Source organism: Glossina fuscipes, unplaced genomic scaffold, assembly GCF_014805625.2.
Source record: "Glossina fuscipes isolate IAEA_lab_2018 unplaced genomic scaffold, Yale_Gfus_2 150, whole genome shotgun sequence".
Classification (NCBI taxonomy): domain Eukaryota; kingdom Metazoa; phylum Arthropoda; class Insecta; order Diptera; family Glossinidae; genus Glossina; species Glossina fuscipes.
The window spans coordinates 192,218-219,183 of record NW_023998493.1 but is presented as its reverse complement, the minus strand read 5'-3'; the positions used below and the strand labels follow the sequence as shown (position 1 = coordinate 219,183).

General features: G+C 33.9%; 1 protein-coding gene across 1 annotated transcript in view; it reads left to right on the top strand.

Moving 5' to 3' along the window:
* LOC119641431 (organic cation transporter protein) overlaps positions 1-19,355 on the top strand; it is a 48,876-nt gene extending 29,521 nt beyond the window's left edge. The window contains exons 3-8 of the mRNA XM_038040120.1: positions 13,743-14,145; positions 17,678-17,945; positions 18,117-18,480; positions 18,560-18,740; positions 18,809-18,954; positions 19,017-19,355. Of these exons, the coding sequence (XP_037896048.1) occupies positions 13,743-14,145; positions 17,678-17,945; positions 18,117-18,480; positions 18,560-18,740; positions 18,809-18,954; positions 19,017-19,112 (1,458 nt within the window). The 3' untranslated portion in view covers positions 19,113-19,355. The remainder of the gene's footprint in view (positions 1-13,742; positions 14,146-17,677; positions 17,946-18,116; positions 18,481-18,559; positions 18,741-18,808; positions 18,955-19,016) is intronic.
* Positions 19,356-26,966: the final 7,611 nt, after the last annotated feature.

Here is a 26,966-nt window from a genome sequence, read left to right as displayed (position 1 = left end):
CACAGATTTTATAAAATATAGACATCATCTTCACAGTTTTATCGCTAGCTGCAGTCAAATTAACAAAAGCTAAAAGAAACAAGTGAGAAAATTATGAATGGTCGGGACCGAATCTTTTGTATCCTTCGTGCTATTGAAAACAAAAGACACAAAAAAGTGAAGAAACTAAATTTTAATGTTCTATAATACCGAGTGGGCGGGTCTGATTTTTTCTATTTTCAGAATAAAAGCATAGTAGTGTGGGTCTGGTAAACGTATCTTTTGAACAATTTAGGTCACTTCCAGGATATTTGTAGGCGACGTCTTCATTTTCGCTACCGGGAAAATGTTTACCACAGATACTACGTAATTAGACAGACGGACAGATGAACAGACGGCCATCGATAGTTGATACTGGCGAGGAATATATTTACTTTATAGGGATTTTGAAGCTTTGTTCTGCGCGTTATAAACATGTTGATGAGAAATCAAATTTTGATACACTATAATATTGGGTAGGCGTATTAATTTTTACTTTTTTCGAAGCATATAAATACATTGTGGGGTCCCATTCTTCTTTCTTCTAGGTGTTGCAAACATTTTGACAAAATGAATGTACTCCCCTTTCTTCGTCGGACCAGGTTAATTTGTCCTCCCAATACCACAAACTATACATAGAAAATAGTAATAATGGGGTTTACATAAAGGATGCTACCCCTTACATTTAAAAATGTTCTCCAATCTTTAGCTCATATTGCATATCAATATTTTTAGGAACAAACACGATCGTCGCTTAATTCTGCACTTACAAGTTCCGCGCATGCTAGTTATCTATAATTGTGAAACATATTGTACTTATCACTTGAACAATTTAACAAACTTCACTTTTAGATCATTTTTATGGAAAGATTTGTAATTCACAAAAGATTTTAGGAAAAAATTTTGTGCTTGACTTAGAATCTGTCGTCATGGTTTTCTACTGGCAATGGTCATCCAGCAAAAGTATTTTAGCTATTTCTTCGGCTTTTTTTTTATCTCGTAAAAGTTCGACTATTTTCAAAGCAAATTGAAAAGTTGTAGCCGGACCTCTACTAGTTATTATGTTCCCATCTACAACTACGTCGTCATATTCGTATCTAGAAAATACGATATTCAAATCCTTTCAACTAGTAAGATGTAAAAGATATTTACTTATAAGTTTTATAAAGGTCTAGTTCGAGCGCTGGATTAGACGTTATACGCTTGCCTTTACCGATATTATGAGCTGCTAAGACTAAAGGTCCAGAACAAATAGCCGCAATATAACATTCGTTCTCTTTCTCTTTAAGATATTCACCGAAGTAAAGATTTTTAGCCATGATTTGATTGCTCTCCATACCACCTGGCAATACGATAGCACTAAATTTTCGATTTATCACATTTTCTAGGCCGACGTCCGGTACTATGAGTAGCTCTTTGACACATTCAACAGGCTTATCGTCACATAAACCGGCTAACACGACATCGATCTGAAAGCAACCGATATTTGTGTAGTCATAGATAGGCAAATGATTGGCTCGTCATACTTCGGCCCTTCGTAAGACATCAGCTGTTATAACAACTTCCATTTCTTCTGCACCTTTTGTAAATATAATCAAAGCACTTTTATGTTCTTTTGGCTCTTTTTCCCTTTGCTCGCTGTAAAACCGAGAATGTTCAGCGTTACAAAGAAACTGTGGATGTGTTAACCTTGCTTTACAACTGTTTAATTGTTGTAGAGGCCAGTTACTAAAGCGGAAAGCACAGGAAAAAACGTGTCTAATAGTCATCGTTAATTTTGAAAAAAAGTTTCTTGAATATCTTCAAAAACATAAAACTTTTTGTTAGATTTATTTTGCTAGAAAGAAATGTAAGAGATAAATAATTACATTAAAAAAAAAAAGAAAAATAGTCCAAATTGTGCTGCCACTTCAATTTTTGTTTTTATTTCAATTCTTGACAATAGATAATGTCTGTAATTTGTTAAAGAGCGTCGATGAAAGGATAACAAATTTCAATAAGGAAAAAATTCATTTGATTGGATTGTCGCCAATAAATTGTGTAATTCATTGTCTTTGAACTTTTTCGGTCGCCCAGGCCGTTCTTTGTTACTGACTTCAAAATCATCACTTTTACACCACTGAAACCAAAAACGACAGTTGGGATATGATGGACCAGCGTCACTTTCTAAAAGAGTTTGATGGGCTTCGGCAGCATGATAAGCCTAATAATAACACATGAAAAAACTGTCATTCTATGTAGAGAAAGGTCAAAATCATCGAATTTGGCCTCTGTGTATAAAAAACACTTCGCGTTACTTTATCATTTTCATCAATAGATGTCGCTGATCAATATACCTACTAGCACCTATTAGGTTTGTATAATGCAAAGTGTGCGTGGTTTTTAATGTGCGAAAACGGAGGAGAGAGAAAGAAAAATTATCGATTATCTGGATGAACCCCTACACTGATCTTCAAACTTACACTAAGTAAAATACTTTTTTATACTGCCGACCGATAGACAGATGAATATGACAAAATCGATTTCTGCCAGCAAGAATAGCTGAGCTTCATATATTCACAGATGTTTGTACAAAAAATAAGAAAGAATAAAAAAAGCAAGCAAAACATTATTGTCAAGATTGTCCATTAAATATTCTATACCGCTTCATCTAATATAATTTTTCATATAATAATTTTCGTGGTAAAATAACGAAAAATTACGCTTTGTTTCCCTACAAACACACACTTTTCATGAGGTCTCTTATCTTAAACCGTGAACTGGCATCTTGCAAATTTAGCATATTTAAGTGTCTTATTAAAGATCTTATTCGACACCTATTTGTATCATAGTGTGCTATAAACTACACCTTTGGGAAAATAAAACCCGAATTTTCATAGAGACCTTCATACTGTGTCGGCTCCAAAAAATATAGCTATGTTTTGCAAATTCGCAAGAGTTAAATTTTACATCAAATGACTATTGTGGACGAATTTGCCCCATTAGTTGTTTAAAATTCGAATTTTCAACGTATGAAAAGTTTACTTTTCATAAGAATCTCTACGCGGAAAAAGACTCTATGTGGTCTACATTTATGGCAGTTTTATATTCAACTCGCACCATAAAATATTAAAGATTAGCCCTCTTCCCCTTTATCTTCCATAGGAAGCGTTAAGTTATTTAAAACATTGGTCTATCGAATTAAAAATTTTCACATCTATTTAGTTTACCAAACTAGTAGCTTTCCCCGTTTTTTTTTCAGAAATTTTGAAATCGCAATTTTTCTTTTTCGTATGATGATTTCTTGAAAATGAGAAATTATGCCAAGACTCGACGTAACATTTTCAATTCATTCCAATACTAATATTATAATATTAACCTAAAAAATTACGACCTTCAAGTTGAACCTAAATAAAGAAAGAAGCATTAGACAGATGGACACACAAACGATTTGGAAAATGACCATTATAATAAAAGCTGCGTTCACCATAACTCCCTATAGGCATTACTTACTGATTATAATATACCTTGCAACAGAAGTGAGGTAAGGTATAACAATGATGTAATGAATATCAAATTATTCTTTATTATTATTAAATTATTATTATTATTATAAACTGAACATTATGTCTCTTCTATATCCTACACGACTTGTGGGTTAAGGGTACATACAGGTTTGTGCGGATGCAACACCCAAAAGGACTTGAGATAGGGGCAACTTTTATTATACTGAAAGATTCCCAATCACTTTCTGCACCGATGTAAGCTTATCTGTCCGTCTGTCCATTTTTTTTTTTTTTTGTTCAATCTGTGATCCGCAATATTCGGGATATTTTTAGGAAATTTAGAATGCTGTTAAAGATGGTTCACATCAGACCACTTCTTCGGCGACTTCACACGTTAAACCTTGTTTTGAAAAGTCGTTATATGAACAATTGCATTAAGCAAATTAGAGTAGAGTATTTAATTGTGAGTCGTGTCCCAGTATAGTTTTTTTATTTTTGGTTCTGTTTCCCATTTATTTAACACGACAATAAACAATAGAAAAGTGAAAACTTTACCTAAGAAGTAAATAAATTATGGCATAAGACAAACATTTAAAAACAATAAATTTATTAACACATTATATATGTCATCATTTTCTGACACATTTCCTGAATCATTTTAATTACTTTTAGTCGTTTTATTTAAAGCTCACTTTATATAAATAACTTGATGCCAGAAATATATGAGGCTCAACTCATACGCAAATTAATAACTTCAGTTCAACGTAGGAAACAGATATTACTTAACGTGACGTTAAAGATCGGCGGAAAACAATTGCGAATTTCAACGCCAATTAATAAACGTAATTAATTAATAACTTTCGTTTGTTATTTAAACGATTTTATACGAAATGCAAATTGAAATAATGGAAGAAGAAAATCAAGTTATGTTAAACGATTACAGTGAATCGGATGCTAGCAAACGTATTGAGCGATTAGAATATTTACGCAATGAAATACTGAAACGATGCTCGGGGGAAATTGGTGAATGGCAAATGAAATATTGCAGCATGTTAGCGTTGGTGCAAGTAGTCACAACACTTCATGTGTACGCCTTCGTATTTCAAGTAAGACTGAAAGTTTAACTTGACTTTTCCTTTAATTTTTTTTTTATTAATTCAAAGTGCATACCCCCTTAGTTGTACAACTTACCTAATTAGCCTAATATTCTAAAAGAAAAAAAAAATCATTCTGTTGTTAAAGCATCTTAGATTGAAAATAAAATTCTTTCGCTTTCATACTCACTTGGTGTGGGATAAGAGCATATTAAGTTTGTATAGATGTACACAATTCCCAAGAAGACTTGAGATAGATCCACCTTTTACCATGCCAATTAATTCAAAGTTACTTTCTAAATGGATCTAACCTCCTCTATTCCATCCGGCCATCTGTAGGTCTTGTTGTTTTGTGCTCGCAATTTTTAAGATATTGTGATGAAATTTGGTAAACTAAAGTGTTTAAACCCAAAGGGAGAACCCTATTGAAAATGATTTGGATCGGCCCACTTTTTCCACTACTCCTTATTTGAAAAATCGTTATATGGAATTTTCAAAATTTCTCGACAAAAGTAGCCCTTGCAATAATTTTTCGACATACTACATTCCGGCTATAACGTTCCTACCCGTTTTTAGTTATTTTTAAAATTTAAACTACAAATGAAATAAGAAAATTAGTAAGCTCTTCCCACGGAAATTGTTATTAAAATCGTAAAAAAATTATTTAAGTTTTTTCTATGCCTTGTGGGTAATTTGACGACCAAATAATGGAAAAATTCATTAACTCTGCCTGCCATTTGTCACATTTATAATTTGTGTTCCTTAAACGTATCTATTATAACAAACACTAAAGTAACTGAATGTAAATCATTTCGTTATAGGCATAACAGTCTTAAATGGAGAGTTGTAGGTTGTTCAGTGGTGAACCGTGTTACCCAATATTGGTTTAACTTTTTTATTTCTAAGAAACAGTTCTTCAAAGCCTCAAGTCATTTCTTTTGCTACACATTTCAGTTCATTTCATGCCTCATGTCTCTTTTGCTCACGATTTCCGCGAATCCTTAACACAATCTGAACAGCATGTTACTAATTGATCTTCATTACAACTCTTCAATAAATTCTTACACAACTAAAAGAGATTCAATGTGAATGGGGTAGCAAACAGAGTCTCTCCTTATCAAGCCATACCACTCATTATTATGAAAAAATTACAATTTTCAACATTGTAAAATTTTTATTTTAGATATTTAAGACATTAAAAGTTAAGGATTTCCTTAATATATTTCCCACCACATTAAAAATCTCTCAAGGGAATGAATAGAATCTTTTCTATACATTAATGATCTTCCATTCGCTATTAGATCGTTCCATATCCGCACGTACTCTAATGATGTCAAACTATTTAGTTTATTTCACTGAGAACCTTATCGGTGTCATCTCTAATCTGATTTGAATAAATCAGTTAAACAGTTATGCTCATTCAATTCTACGACGGTAATTTAAGAGAGATGTAAGAAAATTTCCTTAACAGATTCACATAAGTTGAAGAATGTGGACTCCTTCCTTAATCTACTTGTTCTATTTGGCGAAAAACTGGACTTCAATTAAAATTCATTGAAAGTCACTAAATGATGTTAGATCGGTGCTAGGCTTTATCAAAGGTTGATCGAGATAACGTATTTATCCGCACATAACCAAAAGATTATATGTGAAATTATGACTGTGTTTGTTGGAATAGACCGTTGTTCTATGGTTCGAATGGAATGCAATGTGACTCTGTTGTATGATCCCATTCTTGCAATGTTGACTCAATTGAATCTTCAGAGAACCATTCTTGTTCTTCGCGCTAAAGAGTTGAAGTCCATGCCATTGTCTCCGTATACAAAAAAAGGTCATTACTGGAGAAACGTAGATTTGTCCTAAGCATATCCTTAGCCAATGCAAATCCAATTATCCCATCCAATTCTTTTAATCACCTCAGGAATCTTTATTAGAATTTAAAGAATACTACTAATTGATATACGCAAAGACGGTTTCTTATTGCTTTTAAAAATTCGACATAATCTTATAAAGTCAAATACGACTAAAGTCGTCCTGGCAATTCGTACATCTAAATATTTTGTTTTATTGCTAAACCTTTAGGGGACACTGGAGCATCTTGATTCTTCAACCTGAATACCAAAAATTGATTGATCATCGGCTACAGCAACATCGATCAAAATTCATATATACATGACAGCAAGAGCAAATTTATCCGATATCTTATAAGTATCTACACAATGATTCATTTCAGATCTACTTCCTTTCACTCACAAAATTTTTTTGTAGATGTCAACCTTTTACTCAAGCCGATCTCAAGCTACAGTTTTAAGAAATTACATTCACGGATTAAAACAAAAGTCATTCCGATCTATGTTAGAAATGGATTATCTTTAATAGAAGCTTCTCGCACCTATTTGCAGCACGTATCGTCTTTCATTAATATGTCTTTAGCCACTTCAAGTGCTTTCTTGTTACCGACTAAAATTTCAGATATTTTCAATGCAAATTTCATGGCTGTACCAGGTCCTCGACTGGTTAACAGTTTTCCATCCTCTACAATTATTTCATCGTCCACATATCTATTAAAAATCGATTCACAAAATAAGAGATATTGTGACTCAATGAGAAAGATATCACTTACTTATAAATTTTCTCCAACTCTGGCTTGCGTGCGGGATAAGAGGTTAAACGACATCCCGCCGCGATATTATTGGCCGCTAAAACTAAAGGTCCGCAACAAATGGCCGCCAATAAGCGCCCTTCTTTATAATGCTGTTTTAGATATTTTCCCAAAGTTACATTTCTAGCCATTGTCTTCGCACCTTCCAAGCCACCTGGTATTACGACCACATCGAATTTGTATTTGTGCGCCCGATATATAGAAGTTTCAGGTTTTATGACAACGCCCTTACTACATTTTGTTGGTTCGCTATCACATAAGCCGCAAACCGAGACTTCGATCTGAAAGCGATAGAGTGCATCATATAAATAGTTGAATATTGAAAAGTATAAAAGATTTCTCTCTTACTCCCGCTCTACGTAAGATATCACTTATTACGGCTACTAATATTTCACCTGAACCGTCTGTAAATACAAGCAATGCCGTTTTTTCCGATTTAACGGTTTCGCATTTCTCGCTGAAATTTCGACTGAGTTCGCCATTAACTAAAAATCTAGGTATAGCTCTAACAGAACAGTTACACTGTCGGTGAAAACGTGAGAAAACGCGATATATATTCATTTTTAATTTTGATTATTTTCCTGAATTTTTTTTATAAAAAAAAATTTATAAATTATTTCAATAGAGAAAAAAGGAAAGAAATAAAAAGTTATTTAATTATTTATGGCCCAAAAATATTTGACATTATGGTTTGGTTTGTTTTTTTTTCAATACCCATTACCGAAGAATGAGTGGTATATTGATTTCGTCGAAACGTTTGCAAAACCCAAAGGGAAGCTTCAGAGACACTACTCGGCCCGTCTATCCAACTAGCTGCCTGTCCGTTTGTCCGTCTAATAAATATCCATGTAAATTTGTGCTCATGCTACAGGTAGCAATTTTTAAGATATTGTGAAGGAATTTGGTACACTGAAGTGCTTTGATCCAAGGGCGAGCCCTATTGAAAATGGTTTGAATCGGTCCACTTTTCCCACCACTCCACATACCCAATTTCAAAAGGACGTTATATGGGAGAGAAATTGCAAATTTAAAAACTTCCCGACAAAAGTCGTCCTGTAAGAGCATTTTGACACTCGGCATTCCGACTATAATTTCTTTTGGTGAATTCCTAAGCTTGAGTTACAAATGCAGTAATAAAATTAATATACTTTTCCTATAGAAAATGTGAATAGAATTCTACAAAAACTAGTCAAGTTTCTTCTATACACATTGTATTTAATTTTACGACAAAATAACGGAAAAATTCGTTAACTGTGTATTCCATTTTCAAATGTATATGTTGTATTACTTAACCGTAGCTGTTATAGGAGATAATAAAGTAACTGAGTGTAAATCATTTCTGTTACAAAAGGTTACATAAAAACTTTCTATTTTTTTAAAAATTGAATAAATGTTGATGAACTCTATGAAATTGCTAATTAGTGATACACGTGTGTTGTTCGCTAATTCATATAATTTAGATAAAAACAAAAAACGCGCTATTAAACAGTCTAAATGAACGCATCTTTTGATATAGAATTTTCGATTAGTGTAGAAATGGTTTTTGTTTTTGCCTTACATTCACATCTGAACTGTAACGGCGTCTTCGAGCATGAATCTTTTTATACATATGTAGAAAAATGAAAAAATTGGTTACAGACCCGATATATTCGACATAACATTTGCAAGTAATGCAATCTACTCTTGCTATCGCTGCTAACAAATATACAACAATGACAAAAAATTTTTAATTTTGATGATTGATCATAGGTGCGCCAGTAGGGTATACTTTTCAAGATTATTGAATTTTTGAAAAACCCTAACAAGTGAACTTCCTTTGAGCTTCGACTTTCTGTGTCAATTTTGTGGGACGTATAATAAAATTTCTAAACTACTTAAAGAGCCAAAGGCCTCTTCTCATGTATCGCATAAGCAATCTCTTCAACCGTTTCGACTACGTGAAAAAAATCTAATATTTTTAATTGAAACCAATTTATGAATATGAGAAGCGATTTTGACCAACAGATGGCGCACTAATGCAATGTGTAGTATAAGGACATGACATATGTTCGTTTTGCAGCGCATGTGCCATAAGAACACACAATAAGTCCTAAGGGCCCGAGGGGAAGGAAGAAGTTCACGCTCGCACGCGAATCTCTGATGCATGATTCACGATATTACAAGCGAAATTACATGCGAGGTAGATCGGTATACACCTGCTTGCTTCTTTCGCTAATATTATATTCAACAAATTTGTTATTCATGTAAACACAGACGGGTCAAGTAAAATAATTGCCTCTATCAGAATTTTGGAATCGTGCAAAGATTTTGCTTTATTCTTCTATAAACGATTCGAAGAGAGTTGTATTTTCAAGAAATATTAATGGATTTATATTGGTTTTCCTATGAAGACCGAAATCAAATTTGCCTATAGCAAATTTTCATCTTGCAAAGCGGATAAGCAGTTATACATTTGGTCAGAGCGATGCCACCAGCCGCTAAAACTATAGGCCCACAATCAACAGCCGCCAAAAATCGTCCTTCTTTTTCATGCTGTTTAAGGTATTGAACTAAAGATACGCTTTGACACATCACGCGAGAACATATCAAACCAGCCGGCAATATGACGGCATCTTATTTCTTTTTCTTTGCTTCTTCTAGGGAAGTGTCAGATTTTATGAGTACATCCCGACTACATCTTATCGTCTCATCGTCGCATAAACTGACCAGAGTAAATTTTACCCAAAAGTAATAGCTGTACTACATAGATACTTAAATATTCATAAATTGTTAAACTGTTTTTCTTCCTTACTCCGCGTAAGTTACTATGGCTATTAATATTTCCTCTGCATCGTCGGCAAATACAAGTCAAGCTGGTTTTTCCTCATTTTTCTCAGGTACATGGTTTTTGATATCACACAATTCCGTCACAAGTCCTTAGCGTTCAGTTCTTAGAAAGTTTTTTTTAATATATAACGAATTGGTTTTAAAAATTTACGTTAACGAGGGAAATATGAGAAAAATGGAAAATGATTGAAAAGAAGTTAACTCGAATGAAAAGTTAACATTTCATTTATATTTTATATTCCCCTTTCAGATAATAAATTATTGGTGATTTATTTAATCTTCAACGAAGACTCGAGAGAAGGTAGTGAAAAAAAGGTGGCAAGTCTAACTTGCACTGGCTTCACATAAAAGTTATTAGCTTTAGCATCTCGGTGTGGTAGACCATACTGCTGGTATAGTGGTTTATATGGCAAGCATATCTATATGTGCTTTCCGACCCTTCCGTGTGAATTGTGGCTCATAAGTGTCTAAAAATTTCTATATTCACAAGAGAAAGACTCTAAGAGGTATTGCTTTTAGCAAGTTTTTCTTTTACTCCTTAAGGTTTTTTTCTATTTGAATCGAACAGGTTCGATACGATCCTTAAAGTTTTCCATTTGCTGGTATAGTGGTTTGAAATGGAAATATATATTTACCGGGTGGTAATACCAACATTTGAGTTCCACCACTTTGTCCGTAGACATACCGTTCGTTAATGTAGTATATTTCAGAGGCGGAATAAGTTTCAATAGTCTTTTGACGTTCCCCATGAGTATCTTGCTTCGTAATATGCTCAGTCCAACGCACTTCAGCAAAACCGCTTACTGTTATAATAATACCTATGAGACATAAAGCACGGATTAAATTCTATTATTTCTATTCTATCAAAATTATTTTTGGCCAACGGCTTTATTAGAGCATACGATTTAGTTGAATAATTATAGATAAGTCTCTTTACGAAAGATCATGTCTCTATTCAAGCACATAGTTTAGTCAATATCTATGTTCGCTTGTTAATACTTTTAACCTAAAATTATTGTATACTGTTCATTGTAAGGTCATAGCCTTAAGACTTACACTTAGGTTACCGTGTTTAGCACTTAAGGCTTAAAAAATATTGTATAAAAGCTGTGTTTACTTTGAACTAAAACTGTTGACTTGGAACTCTTCAATTTCAGCTTAGCTGTGCCTCCGTTCGGTTATCTCCTCTGTAAGGTAAAACATACACCGCCCACATTCAACTGTCGTTGTTGGTAAACAAATTCAAGTATTTCCACAGAACAGGGAGCAAGAAATAAACTCAACTGTAGAAACGATTTCAATGTAAAGCGTGCAAATTCATTATACGATACAATGTAAAATAAAGAAAAGTTATTTGAAATTAAAATCTCATAAGAAATTTTGCTGTTTTTTAAGTACAGTTTTCGTCTAGTAGCTGTTAGATCATTTGACTTTTTCCAAGGCTTATTCGAGTCGCAAGCGCTACAAACCCTCAACTAGCTATGTTTGTCTGGCAATTGCACCCACAGTAACGACTTAAACTTTGGCGAGAAGAAATCATTGGATTTAAAATATATTTTATTTCCTCTTACAAGGTTAACTCCAACAATGAGCTGAATTCAATCTAATGCAAGCTCTTTCTTGCGACAGGAAGTTAAGCCAAACTCTATGTATGTGTTATGTACCTTTGGCGATTTTAAGAATTGCGAAAACCTGGCAGAAAAACGTAGAGACGAATTTAGATAGATCTAACTGTAGTGTGCATCTCTACCATGCTAACTCCTCCAACATCGAATGCACACTCATCTTCAGCGTTAACTGAATAGTAAATTATAAAATTTATTGCGCCATAAAATTCTATTTTTTTTTTTTGCTAAGTAAAATTCATTGAGGAATTTTATGCCCTTAAACCGTTAATCTTTTTTATTAGCGTGGTTTCAGATTTGATGATTTGATGCAAAGAAAAAAACAACAGTAAGCATGTAAGAAAATTATTTTCAGTTGAGACCGATTTTTTTATACCCATCAGCATGGCTGATTTTTGATATTCTTGTACAATAATTTTGTGGAAATTTTTGTCGCCGGCAAAACACACCGCAAAACTGGTAGAACGGACTAACAGACGGGCAGGTGGACAGAAGGATATGCTTCGGCGTGTTCCAAATTTGAAACTGGCCAAAAATTTATATACTTTACGGAATTTTTGAAGCTTGTTTCTGCGCGTTAAAAAGATATTGAAAAAAAAATTCAATTTTAGTACACTACAATACCCCGCAGACGTAGTCAATTTTACCAATTTTTGTGCAGCATCAGCCATAGAACGTACTGTTATGAAATTCGCTTTTCTAAGATACAGTTCGTATCACTGGACCGTGGATATTTCGTTCAAGATAAATACACTTCAAAGTTCTTTTATTTACAATTATATTCCTTAACAGTAGGATCATTTATTTACGATTATGTTCCTTAAATGTAGGATTATTCACAATTTATCTTGACCGTATTCTCAACTTCTATGGTCTTGACCGACTAACTGTCCCTTCCACAAATATTCTAATTATGCACATTAGTACAAGCGCGTTACTATACCCAAATTCATAGTTTTTATACTTAATCCCTGTCTGTTTTTCCCGTTAATCGTTTTCATCGGTCTGCAGCTGCATGACGCGCCTGCGAATTTGCATTTGGTTTTTACTTCTTTAGGGAATTTATGATCAGGAAAAATTACTTAGCTGATATTTAACTGGATTTGGGATTTTCGTAACAATATGTTAAGGTTTTTGAAGATTTATTTGCTGTAGCTGATCAGCAATAAGCAAAAAAACAATTTTTTATTCCTTTTGAAAAACAGAGGTGTTCTCATTGGCCCATTTTTGACACCAACTTTTGTCCAAAAACTTCCAACATTTCTGCGAAATGTGCAGTCGGTAAGTTCATTTTCGCGGCCAGGAGAATGCTTATAACTGGCACTACGAAAACGGACGCACAGCCGGACGGACATGCTTAAATATATTCAAAATTTGATGCTGGTCAAGAATATACTATGCAATACGCACTGTCGAGATGTAAACCACAACAACTTACAAAACGTCAACTATTATCCCATTTTACTTACGTACCGTATTATATTTTGAAAAACTTGAAGATTATCCAAGGCGAACTATTTTTTACACATATATATAAATAAAATTATTCTAGTTTATCGGAAGCGGTGTTCGTCCTATATGCAAATCCCTGAAAAATGATTTAATATGCCTATTTTACTTGACACCGCTGATATAAATTTATTCATTACCTTAGAGTTTGACGACAGTATGAATCGGAAAAATGTTGTTTAATTTTTAATGATTCATTTTTATTGTTTAAAAACCCATTGGTGAACTCATTTCCTCTGGCGATTCTAAGGAAGTTAACTTCTTCTCAGGAAGCGAATTCAAAGTTCTAATTAAAAGTATACCTTTACAGGAAGTTAAGACGTACTTTTTGGCTTTTTATCGCGACAATAAATGAAGAATTTTGTTAATCGATTTGTGCAGTATACGTAATGATCGGCCTTGCCAGACTATAAATGTTTTTATGGTTTGTTTGAGGGGAATGCCTCTCAGATTTACTTCAAATAGTACTTGAAGTTTTGACTTGCTACCTTCAGATAATTGAAATCATTTATTTTATTTACAGACGGCTGATAGGGATTTTTGGTGTGCGCGCCCTCCTCATCTGCATAATATTGACGTTACCTTCTGGCGTAATTTGACGCAACCTAAGGATGTTTGTTCTATATTGGATGCCGATTATAGTACAATACGGAATTTAGATAATCTCGTAGACTATGTTAAGTCCGTTGGATTGTCGGCTAATTATACGCAATGCTTGGAATTTGAATTTTCTCGAGAGAATGGAGAGGGAAAGACTCTGGTTGAGGAATTCGGTTTAGTATGCAAGCATCGCGAATTGTTAAGTGTCGTGGAAATGTGCTTTCTAGCCGGAGCAGCGATTGGAAGCGTTTTAAGTGGTTACATTTCGGATCGCTACGGACGTAAACATACTTTGTTAAGCTTTGCTTTCGTTCAAACAGTTTTCGGTAAGTTTCCATTTGTACGTCGGTCCGTTTTTCTATTGTTGGTTTTTTAAAACACTACTATCTTGAGATAGAAAATGGAAAATAAGGCTTCGTCACTCTTTTATATCAAGTTGGCCCCGAATATAATAATATTTTATTCATAGATGGATGACCTTGATATAATATTTGAGAAAATTAGTCACAATTGCATTCAAATTGGATGTAGAAACGCCCAGAACAACACAGATATACTGGGCTTTTATTGTGTTAGGGAATTTAAAATCATTTCATGAATTAATTTAGGTCTGCGTGTGTGTCCGATGGTTTCAATGGATTTTTATATCCGTCCCATATGCTGCAACGCTGCTGAAAATGGTTTACTTCGGGCGATTTTTGTGACATCTCGCCACACAACACCTTATTTCTAAAGGATAGTGTTGTGTATGGTACTTAATGAGCGGCCTCGCTCAACTATTTCGTTTTAACTTATTTTCCAATAGATTAGTTTAGCAGCAGTCATAAATTAGCAGAAGTAGATCTACTTTAAATATTTTAATTTGTTAATGATTATTAAACATTTTATTATTAATATTAATAATAAGGTATTATAAGTTCGCGATAATTGTTTATAATAGAATACACTGTTGTAAGAAATTATTGAATTAAATTAATGTATGCATACCTTCTTAATCATTACAACCTTATGCAGTTTTGCGGCTAATGCAAAAAGTTTAACTAATTACATAATATAAAGGTACGAACACAGTCACACGCTAAAGCGTTTGTGCTCAGGATGTATTCTATTTATCTCTCTTTTGAACAAGTTTTGATATGGAAAAAGTTTGTCATCTTTTTCATTTCTCGACACAAATCGGTGGGAAATACTATTTTGACGCACTAAGTAAATGTGAAATGTTTGGAAGATATAGAACTGTCTCTTGAATAACCTGGTTTATAGATATTCTTACAAAAAAAATCTTCATACGGCAATAATTGTTTATCTTTCAATATTTTATAGCGGATATAGATACAGGATCATATTAGGCGATGGCTCATAAGGTACAGTTGAACTTTTCCCTTGTAAAGTTTTAACTCTTTTCATATGTGTGATGTGTTTTGAGTTGAAACATATCAAAAAGTCTGAGACATTAAGACTTTGATTAATTATATGTCTCCCAAACCAAAACATAAGTGAACCCGTTCAATGAAAGAAACCTTATTAATACCTAAGTAATTACTTTGAAAAAACGTGTTTTCAACTGAACTTAGCTCAGAATATACCCACATCTGTTAAATCATTGACAGTCTTTGATTTGATTTTTCTGACCTGTTCGGCCCCTAAACTTTTTCCATTTCAAAGAAAGTGTATTTTACTTACCCTTGGAAAGAACGTGGGCCGATTCATGGGGTTCGACGTCGAGCTAACTCGATCGTAGCTCTTAGGTAGTAGTTCTTGTAGTGAGCAGCGAGTTCGCTATAGTCGAAAAATTATATAGTTTTCTGACAATCAAATGAAAAATTTCTCAATCATAAAATCGCTTTCGAGTAACATATTCAAAAAGGGAATAAAGTATTGTTATGAAAGGCACATATTTGATACAACTAATAGATATTAGGACTACCCTATTCTAGTTAATGAGCGAAATTCCAAAATATGGGGAAAAGAGTGTTATTGTTATCAGAGTAATTTGAAAAAGAAACTAAAAAAAATGTTGGACAAATTAAAAGAAGGATTGAAGTGTTATTTAAAACTATCTATTAATGTTGAAACAAAACCAAACATTTTTTCAAACATGTAAGTATTTATAGCAAAACGAAAAAACATTACCAGGGGCAACGGCCCGCCATTGAATTCCCTACACCACTTCGCTTAGTATAGCTATTCATATACCGGCTTTCCAAGACAAGGCATTATATGGAAAGTGGGTGAAAAATCGATCAGATCCAAACCAATATCAATAGCTCCCTTGCTTAGGACAAAACACGTCTCAAAAATTACTATCCGCACGTTAGTCAAAAGAATACAAGATGGAGAGACAAGCGCAGGTGGAATCAGGAAGTAATTCTAAATCCATCAGCACAATATAACGTCGGCCTATTTCAAGTCGCTCTTTAAATACAAATTGTCCAGGTCAACGGGAATTTTATTTTACAATGAAATCTTATACAAACTTTAGCATTCGTGATGATAAGGAAAGTCGTTTTTGGGTCTTTTTTGGCTCTTCACACAATTTCGCCTGAATTAAGAAAAATTGGTCGAGTTCACCGGTACGCGAAATTATTTTGTTTATTTCCATCTTCCGATATCGCTTTACGGATTTTCTTCAATATTTCTGGCGACATCATCCTTCTGCTTCCAGTGCATCGCTTAATGTGTGACACTAAGTGTTTCATTCTTATAAGGGAAAGAGCAGGTTCCGCCACAATGGGATCCACTTCGATATCGATTGGACAGAGAACAAAGAATCGATTGAAAGAATAGATATTGGGTGACGACGACCAATTTTTCCATGTTTACAAATTAACTATTGCAATGTATTGAACTCGAGCTCAGACGAAGTAGCATCTTCAAGCTGAATTTTTATAAGGTTGGTAATGGCGAATAGAATCGCCACCATCCACTCATCGGATCAGATATTTCTTTTGCCGTAAAATTTTACATCTTATTTCGTCAACGATAATTTTAGATGATTAATTATGCAAAGTAATGTCCAAATAAGGAATCGAAGCCAAAGCGCCTATTTAAGTGCTTCGCTAATTGCTTTAAATATTAAGTATTCGTGAATCGTTTCAAACATAAGTTATTTTGAAAGAGTTTATTTAAAGCTTGCCGATTAGTTAATCGGTTCTTTACCATAGTTTGCTTTGACCAAAGAAATAAATTCTAGACCTGAACAGTAGAATGAGCATTAACAATCAAGACTTTTTTCTTTTAAAAAACTGACTTTAACAAAGTCAAACATTTGACTGATATGAAGCTGTGCAAGAGAATCCGACTGGAGAAGTAACCGTCTTAAGGAAGGTTTTGATTTTGGTTTTCTCAATGTCAATTGGATACAGCGGTAGAACGGAATTAGGACTTGCATAGGAGTGACTTGGCTGGTAGTGCTATCGATTTTTTCGTCAAACTTCTCTTTACTTCTCTTTCCGTGTCTTTTCTAAGACATTATTTGAAGGTCCAGCTTTTTCATTGTACGGTCCACAATTAATGGTGCCGGCGCCACGAATAGGTCGGCTCGCCAATATAACCAAAAAAATTATAATTTTGTCTCCGCAATTGGCAATAATATTCCTTACCTTGCTAATGATGCTCCAATTGAAAGTTAGAGGATTACGGATACTTTTTACGAGCGACCAACTATTTGTGATGATAACTATTTTAAGTGTACTTTTGCAAGCAATGTTAGGGGCTCGGGGAATACAGTCTTCGCTACATATTTCGACAGATTACAAATTAAATGAAAAATATTGAATACAAATGTAATTAATTTTTTTTTTTCTTCTTTTAATTATGTTTTTATTTTTCGATTTCGTTTATATACTTTTTTTTTAGGCACAATATTGGCCTTTTCAACGTCCTTGGCCATGTACATGGGACTACGTGTGATAATTGGTTTCGCTTCAATGACCGTGGCCGTTGTAAGTTTCGTGCTTGTGGTTGAATTGGTCTCCGGCAAATGGCGAACAATAATTGGAATTTTGAATATTTTACCGGTTGCTGCCACCTATGTGCTTAGCTCAGGCATAGCATATTACATACGCGACTGGCGTACGTTACAATTGACTATATCGTTGCCTTGGTTTGTCTTTCTGTCTATGTGGTAAGTTTTTACGTTCGTTTGTTCTTTTTTTCTTTTTTGCATTTTTTTTTTTTTATTATTTTTTTAAATTATTCTACACGCCATTGATTTTGCTACCTTCACTAAAACACAATTTACAATTGCTGTTTTTGATTTGAATAATGCCAATAATACTAATAACAATAACAATAGGTACTGCGTGCCAGAATCACCGCGATGGCTATTGGCTCGTGGTAAATTACAACAATTGTATAGCGTAGTGGAGAGGGCAGCACGTATGAATGGCATAACATTGCCAGCTAATTATCAAAAATCTTTGGAAGCCGTAGCGCCTCTCGTCAGCAAAGCACCATCCAGTATAGAAGATGCTGTAAATGAAAGAAATTTGAAAACAACTGAATCCGCTATTAAAGGCAATCCATTGACAGTGGTATTCGGTAAAACTTATTGGCGTACAACTTGCTTAACTTTAATATCTTGGCTGAGTCTAATCATAATATACTTTGGTTTGACTCTACATCTTAGCAATTTTGGCGGTGACATCTATGTGAATACAGTAAGTAACTGTCAGCATATATTTAAAAATACCTATAGCAGACACATTTGTAAATATGTACATATATATTCTTATTAAGGCTATTGCTGGTACAATTGAGACAATATCCATATGCTTGAGTATATTTGTTGTTTTAAAATTTGGTATAAAACGTAACTTGGTTGCTTACATGCTAATACCGGGTGTATGCTGTTTGGCGACAAACCTAGTGCCCAAAGGAGAAGAATATCTAATTTATGTCATTGCTTTGGCGATGATAGGTAAAATGGATTATAATATTATTAAAATCGTTTCTTAAATTGATTGTCTTTGTTTTTTTGGCCAACAGCGAAATGTGTAATTGGAGCTAGTAATGCAATTATTCCTATTTTTACGGCTATGCAGTATCCTACAATAGTGCGGAATTTCGGTGTAGGTATAGGTAATCTGGGAGCTGGCGTCGCTTTGATTTTGGTGCCTTATATGTGGCTTTTGGTAATTATTATTTTCTCTTTTGTCAAGAACGTGACATAAAAATGCTTTCAAACATTTTGCAGGAACACATTGAACCTTTACTACCCATGACCATTATGGGCATTTGCGGTTTAATTGGTTCGGTTGCTTTAATAATGATGAAGGACATCGAACAATGAACTAATCGCAATAGTTTATATCCGCTGTTTGCAATAAGTGATTAACAAAATTTACTCTACTGTGATACTTTGGTTTTTATATAAATTTTACTTTGGTTTATGTTGTAAACTATACTTTATTTTTATTTTTTTTTTTCTTAATTCCTAAGATAATGTTATAAGTTATGTTGAGAATCTGTTATGAAAGAAATAAAATTTAGAAATTTTTTTTTTTTTTAATTAAATAACTGTAAGGCTGTAAAAGATGCCTTTTACTGAATGAGTTTTTGATTACTGTAGATAAGGCTCACTCTCAAAAAAGCTGACTGCAAATAAATAGCGTTGGCATAGACAATGGTAGTGATTGAAAAAGACAAAAGGTCAATGCAGGCAAAAAGGCGTACGGCAACCCGACAGGTAATTGTGTGGTTGGAAAATAATGGTTATAGAGCAGTGAGCTAAGCACATATTCGACCAAGAAAAGAAGTAGCCCCCAGTTGAGCGAAGCTGACGCGACTAATAACAAGCTAATAACCAAAGAAACTACAGGAGTAGGTAAATGCAAGTCGAAGAGCGCTCTGCTTTGGCAAGTGTTATCTGGACGGCTGCCAGGAATACTGATAATTTCGCATATTAGAAGTAATACTGTTGATTGCTTTATTAAGCACTATTTTTTTGTTTTTTGGGCCTAAACGAAAAGAATCACTCACTTGTCTACTATTCTATTCTCCTCTATGACCTTTACTGTCTTACGTACGATCAAACAATTTATTATAGTATTATTTTATACCACTTGAGTTATCTTTAAAGCGGGATTTTTAAACGCATCAATGGCTTCTTACGGGCGACGAAAATCGCCGTGCACACAGTTTATTCTTGACATCCGGTTACAAAAGGACGTCACTGGCCGATTGTAGCAAGAGATATTTAAGAACTCGCATTTGTGTGATTGAGAAGAAGTGCGCTTGCTTTCCCTATTCCGCCAAAGACTTCCGGCAAATAAATGGCCGCGTAACGCTCAGAATTGATCGTTGTGTTTTTTTCTAAAAGTAATGACACGGATACAGTTTTCTATGGAAAAACAAGCGACTATTTGCTTCAAAATGCTTCATGCCCGAACAAACTTTGTTGAAATTGTTTAACCTTGAACCAGTCGCAGAGTCGAATGCTGTTGGTTTTCCGGCTCATCCACAAACATCGATGATTCGTCATCTGTTAAGGTTATAATTTTGAGATTTTGTCAAATTATATGATATCCAAGGAGAAAACCCCTCTTGCACAAGTTAATGACCATCTAATATTTCATATAGTTTGGTGGAACTTGTAAATCTAAGAGCATATCACGTTTCGACATCGCATTATCAGCTTTTACATAGCATCAAGTTTTCCTGCACGATAGCTGGTTTTGGACAACCTTAAGGAATTTTCGTGGTGATTGAACGGCGGCTATGATTTAAGATTTTCGCCGTGGCAAGGGGTGGTGCGTCAAACATCGTTAAGCACCAAATTGATTCTAGCACTCTTGTCTTGACAGCCCACGATGAAAGCCGGAAAAAATCATCGCACGAAAATTTTCACCAAGTTAATGCCAGTAAACAACAAAAATCGCTCTGCCGAAAGTTGTAGTCGAAAATGTCAAATGGCACTTAACAACATTTAGTGTCGCCTTGTCTCAAATTATAAATAGTGGCTTAGATAAATTGGGAAAATAATGATCATCCAATAATTCACCAAATCAGCTGATAAATAACGAAGGCCAGACATGATTGCAGCTGCAGAACATACAATTTTGCTTACCATTGCTCATAGCTATCATGTGCATGTTGTAATTAAAAAGCAAGGTAAGAGTCAAATTATTTCTTGTCCGAATCGAAGCTGTATGAGATAATTAATAATTTGTGGAGGGAATCGAAAAAGCATATCGCATCCAGAAAACTTCTAAAAAAAAACGTTTATATGACTTCTTCTTCTATACGTAAGTACATCCGATATGTCTTTGTTATATGTATTTCTGTGCTTACAAAGTTTTCTTTTTTGTAGACAAATCGCGTCTTTTGTTATTTCTGAATACCGATAAAAACTGTTTGTTGCCTTTCAGTTTCCATACCCTATATTAGTTGCGGTACGAGGCTATATATGGGTTTGTGCGGATTTTATGCAACATCCAGAAGAACTTGGAAAAGATTCACCTTTTATTGTACCGATCTTTCTGAACCGATTTAAGCTTGTCTGTCCATCTGCCCGTTTTTTTTTCTTGCATTTAATGCTTTTGAAAATGGTCGGACCACTTTCCGGTCACTCTGCCTGTTTAAAAATCGTTTCATAAATACCTGTACGATAGTGTAGGATATTTTATGGTAGACCGTGGCTCACTGCTGTGCTTTCACTTGTTTTCTTTAGTTTTCATAACTTTCAAATCAATAACAAATATTTTTGCAATTTAACAGAGAACAGAACCGAACAGAACGTTTGATGTCATAGTGCTGTAGTATATACAAACAACCCAAAGGGGCAAATATTGCAATTTAAGTTTACAATTGTAAGATCCAAATATAAATAGGTTTTAAAATTAATTTCTAATTAGGGGGATAAAAGGGCTACAAAGAGTTTCTTTCAAGCAACTAAATAGCTTTAAAGTTTCTTTATGCACTACATATGTATTTTGATTTAACCACCGTTTATAGAAAAGCTATCTGAAATCTGTTATAAAAAACTTTTCTGTACATCATAAAAGTTTTATGTAAAACAATTTTCTGTTATTTATAATTACATAGATGTGTTATTTAATGTTAAATTTAAGCACACTTTTAAGATGACAACTAAAAGCATAAGCGCATTAAATTATATTTTAATGAATATTTTTTTCTTTACATTTAAACGAAAAAACACTAAAAAAATTTACGACCACAACCTTTATTATTTTATATGTGCCAAATATATATACATTTTCAAATAAATGTAGCTTTATTTTGGATTTCAACTTTTCTTATTTATTATAATAATATAATGATAGTACTTTCATTTATTATCTGTTTAACTGTTTTACTGTGGCATCAGAAACGTCGGATAGACGCAGCGTTGCTTTTGCATTATATTGAATGTGTTAAGATGAGATGCTTTGAACTGTCTAGAATGTAAGAAAAGAGTCCATTACGTGAAAGAATTTTGCTTTATTATTTCCAAGTTTTCATTGATTTCCAATAATATTACCCGCGCGGAAAAATTTTTGCTATGTTATTCCGGCTTAATGTTTTGTCTGTTAATTTGAAGTTTCTCTAACTGCTAAGATGCCTCTGAAAAGTGCTTGAGTTAATTTAAAAGCATTTTTGAACAAAAACCAGTTAGTGCAGTTTAATCGAAAAGACTATTAAATGGATAATGGACTGTGAGCGAATGGCACTTGGATGTCAATGCTTCTGCCAAGAAATTAAAAGTGTTTGATGAAGATTTTAATGTTAATTATAAAATTGGCTATAGAATTACAAGTATTCTCGCATTTTTCTTTGCCATTTCGCCTCACTCATAGATATTCTAGGGGAGGAAATGAGAAAGAATAAAATAGGGCAGTTCTGTGATGTCGGACCAGCAGACCAATAGTAACAAACAAGATATACACGATTGAGTCGTCTATACCCATCAACATTGTTCTAAAAAAGACTCAAAAAAAGTGAGAACCGTCTAATTTTGGAATGAGCGTAGCAGCTTTTTTCTGATTTTGTAAAATAAAAGCCGAAATATATATCGTGTCTCTGAAGCAGATATCTTAATTTCTGCGATCATGAGTACGTTTGCCACAGCAATTAACAAAGAGATGGATAGACTGGCTGATAAACATGGCTTGAACAGTTTATATTTTATAGTAATCAGTAGTATGTCAACTTTAAAAGGCGCTCTGAGCAAAAGAATGAAAAGAATGAAATCATAATATTCTATAAGATTGAGTAAGCATGCACGATTTTTCGAATTTGTTTACATGTGAATGAACATTCTTATCATTGCATCTGTTGCGGTTGATAAGTAACGAGCAAGCAATAAAGTTTTTTTTTATTTTTGAAAATAGAGTTGATCTCAACTTAATTTATATTGTGGACTTACCTCTTAACCGATTCAGGAATGGTTACCACAGACATTACATAGACAGACGGACAATCAAGATAACTGCACTGCTATAGAAATACTTGCAAGTTCAACATTCCTCCTTCACCCAGGCTTATTTCAGTTGCCCGAAAAGTTAAAGAAGAAACGACAGCTTTTAAAAGACCAAATAGCGAATTCAAAAGAAACTATATGAAATTGTTTACATATCAAAGGTCGGCGCAAAGGTCGGCACAAAGTAGCGGATTCAAAAGAAAACATATGAAATTGTTTACAAATCAAAGGTCGGCACAATGATGGCGGTAATTTCCCTCATCCATGAGGCATTTTGTGTCATTTTAGTAACCGTTCTTGTGGGAAGTACGTAACCCTTTCAATTTTTTCTCTTTATTGAACAAAAATCAGATCAAAGTGCGCCCTTCTAAATATCTTTGATTATAACTGCATTTGCTACAGATTTTTGATGAAGCTTGCTTGCCCAAGCGTAACGATGGTCGTATGCGGAATTGGCGAACTTCGATGAAAATTATTAATTATTTACAAACATTGTGGAAACATACACTATTTCATAAACAAGCGGTAGCCTTTGAGAAGTTGAAACCAATATCGCGAAGGGACGAAAATGGTATTTCTTCAAAATTTAAAAAAAAAACGACATTAACTTATTAGGTAGCGGAACCATTTTAAAACAATCGACTACGGAGGCAACTGAATATTGCGCATCAGATCATAAAATTATATTGTGTGCACTGCATGGAAAAGCCACAAAAATTTATGTTAACTACACATTTATGCTAAAAAAACAAAGAAGAAATTTATATTCTTTGTTGACTTATCCATTAATAAATTTATCTTTCACCTTTCACTAAAACGTATTGCTAAAAAAAATTAATTTACCACATCGTAGTGTCCACAATACTTATTTTAGACTTGGCGCATTTTTAGGCGGATAATATATCTTTATTTGAAGAACGCATGAAATAGTTTTAAACATTCTATCTTGGTTACCTTATGATAAATAAACATAGAACCGTAGAAATTAAAAAAAAGAAAACTTAATCAGTTGTAACTATGCGAAGGAATGGCTGATATTTTCCATTTTTGCAGATATTGCATAATTTGACCCAATTTCAATACCAACCTGGGTACAAAGACTTCCAATGTTTTTACCAAATTTGAAGGCGATATTTTCATTTTTGCGACCAGGAGTGTGTCGACAACATACACCACGCAGACTGAGAGATACATAGACGATCATTGTGTACCGTTAACGTGCACAACTATCCTCTTAGTGCCAGCAAAAATTCTTTTAGTTTATAGAAGAGCAATTCATCCCATGTCTGCTAAATAACCTTCGATGCATTTATTTGATTGCCATATGCGGTCTCGTTTCCCTCTAATCGTACCTTATAATGACACTGAAGATATTGTAACGAAACAATTTACACCATATAAAAGGACGTGTCATATCGTTATTTAAATAAAAATCTGTGGCAACTAGGAATAGATAATTGAAGACGCGGGTGAGTTATACTACCAAGTCAACCTTGGACGATGGACGTAGTTGAGAGTGGCAGGTTGAGAAATGTTGGAAAATAACACCCGAATCTAATTGGTATAGCAGCATATTGGGAAGTGGAAAATAGGCCTTCCATTTCGTTCACTCAAAACACTACGCTGACTTTGTCAAGCAAAGCAGCGTTCTTACCCCATGAAGACGATGACACAATAAATAGTTCGTCAATTGAGATGCCAACAAGTAATGCGAAAAGCCAAAGGAAGAGCACGCGTTATCCAGTGAGCAAACGAACATCGGCACATCACCAAATGCGGAATTAACGTATTATAATGTAAAAACTATTCTTCTAGAACGTCTAGGAAGACGTAGTACAGCAGCATGTAGTATAAATAAAATAAGAAAGAAAAAGAAGAAAAAATGGACTACAGCTCAGTGCAGTGGATAGACCCAAATGGGTGATCGTGGGGTTGAAACTTTGTGCGGCAGACCATACCTTATAAGTAATTATATAACATAGACTTTTGTTTGCCTTTAATGTTGTAATGCCTATAAATGTTGTATAATGTTTATTAGCTTTTCTGATTGATATGCTTTGATATATAATATAATGTGATACTTTTAACACTTCGACTTAAGTTGACTTTACCTAACAATATACTGCTTTGAAACTGAAAACTTTTAACTTTACTATGCCTTGATGATAATAATGTAATTTAAACACTTTAGTTTCAGGAGAGTTGTTTAACACGGCTGAGTCTGTAGTTGTAGAGGAATAAATAAATAAATAAATGCATGAAGAAAAAGAACTGTCAAAACATTGTACCAAATTAGAAAAGCGCCTCGTTATAAACCATAGATTAGCTCGGTCATATTAATTGAGTGTGACATAACACCAAGTAATATTGAGAAATATGTATAAATACATCAGACGGAATATGTTTCCTTTGCTCATGTTACGTTATTTGACACGAGAAGCACATTGAGATTATTGTAAAAAAGGCTCTAGGGCTCAATATTAAACTTTTGATATCGGCGTCTGGAGGCTACTAATGGTAGTTGTCGCGTATGGCACATTTTCTATTGTTGTATAAAAATGATATGAAAATAAACCGAAAAACTTCGCGAAAAATGAATCCGGTTTGAGGATTTAACTTCTTAATCTCCCGTAATTTTTTTCGCCAACGGCGCCGATGTTGTGTGATGTCCCCTTTTTACGTCCATCACCGCGTGATGAGAATTGTTAAAACTTTTGCAGCGCTCGGAAGAAAGCATATATGTTTTTGATTAACATTAAATTCTGAATCCGTATACCCATGTCCGTCTCTCCGTCTGCGTAATATCTGTTGTAAACAACCTTCTGACCGCAAAAACGAAGCTATCGCCTTAAAATTTGCAAAAACTTTGAAAGTTCTTGCACGCAAATTGGTATGGAAAGTATTCCAAATCGATCGAAGGACACATAAACTGACAACACTTCTGTTTTTCAAAAGGAATAAGACATTTTCTTTTGTTCAATACTCATCAAATACAGCGGGTAAATGTATAAAAATTTTAATCCATATTTTATAAGAGAGGCTATAGCACCTATACAAAAATGGGAAAACTGACCACGCCTGCTCAATATTATAGTGTATCAAAATTTAATTTTTGTTTCAAATTCGGAATTTGACATACGACATGTTTGTATGTCCATCTGTCCATATATCCGTCCTCCAAACTGTTTAGTATCTGTGACACATATTCTCCCGTTCGCAAAGAAGATGATATCATCTAGAAATTTGCAAAAGAGTTTTGAAAATGGCACAAACAATACGCATACAACGCCCACATATCAATATGACCAAAACTGAGAGCTCGTTTGTTCGCCGTGTCTACAGATATTTTCTACATATAATTATTCAACAGGGTTATTAAACATCAGCCACGCCTACTCAATGTTGTAGAATATGGAAATTTATACTTCGATCTTTTATAGGATAACGATTCGTTCACCATCGAATATAATTTTTTTACTTCTTTTAATTTTGAGAATGTTTACGTACGTACGCACAATGCTAAGTAATTTTGTTATTCGCGAGTACTGTAATATCCAGTTGTTGTCTTTTCTAAGCGCTCTAGTATTTATTTTTCAAAATTTTTGTACGACATTTTTAGCACATAAACGAAAAAACATTATTTCTTATCCGAATGTTGTCCCAATTACTTTGAAAAAATTTTATTAAAAATGTCAAATTCTAACGGTATGTAAAATTTTTTGCTTC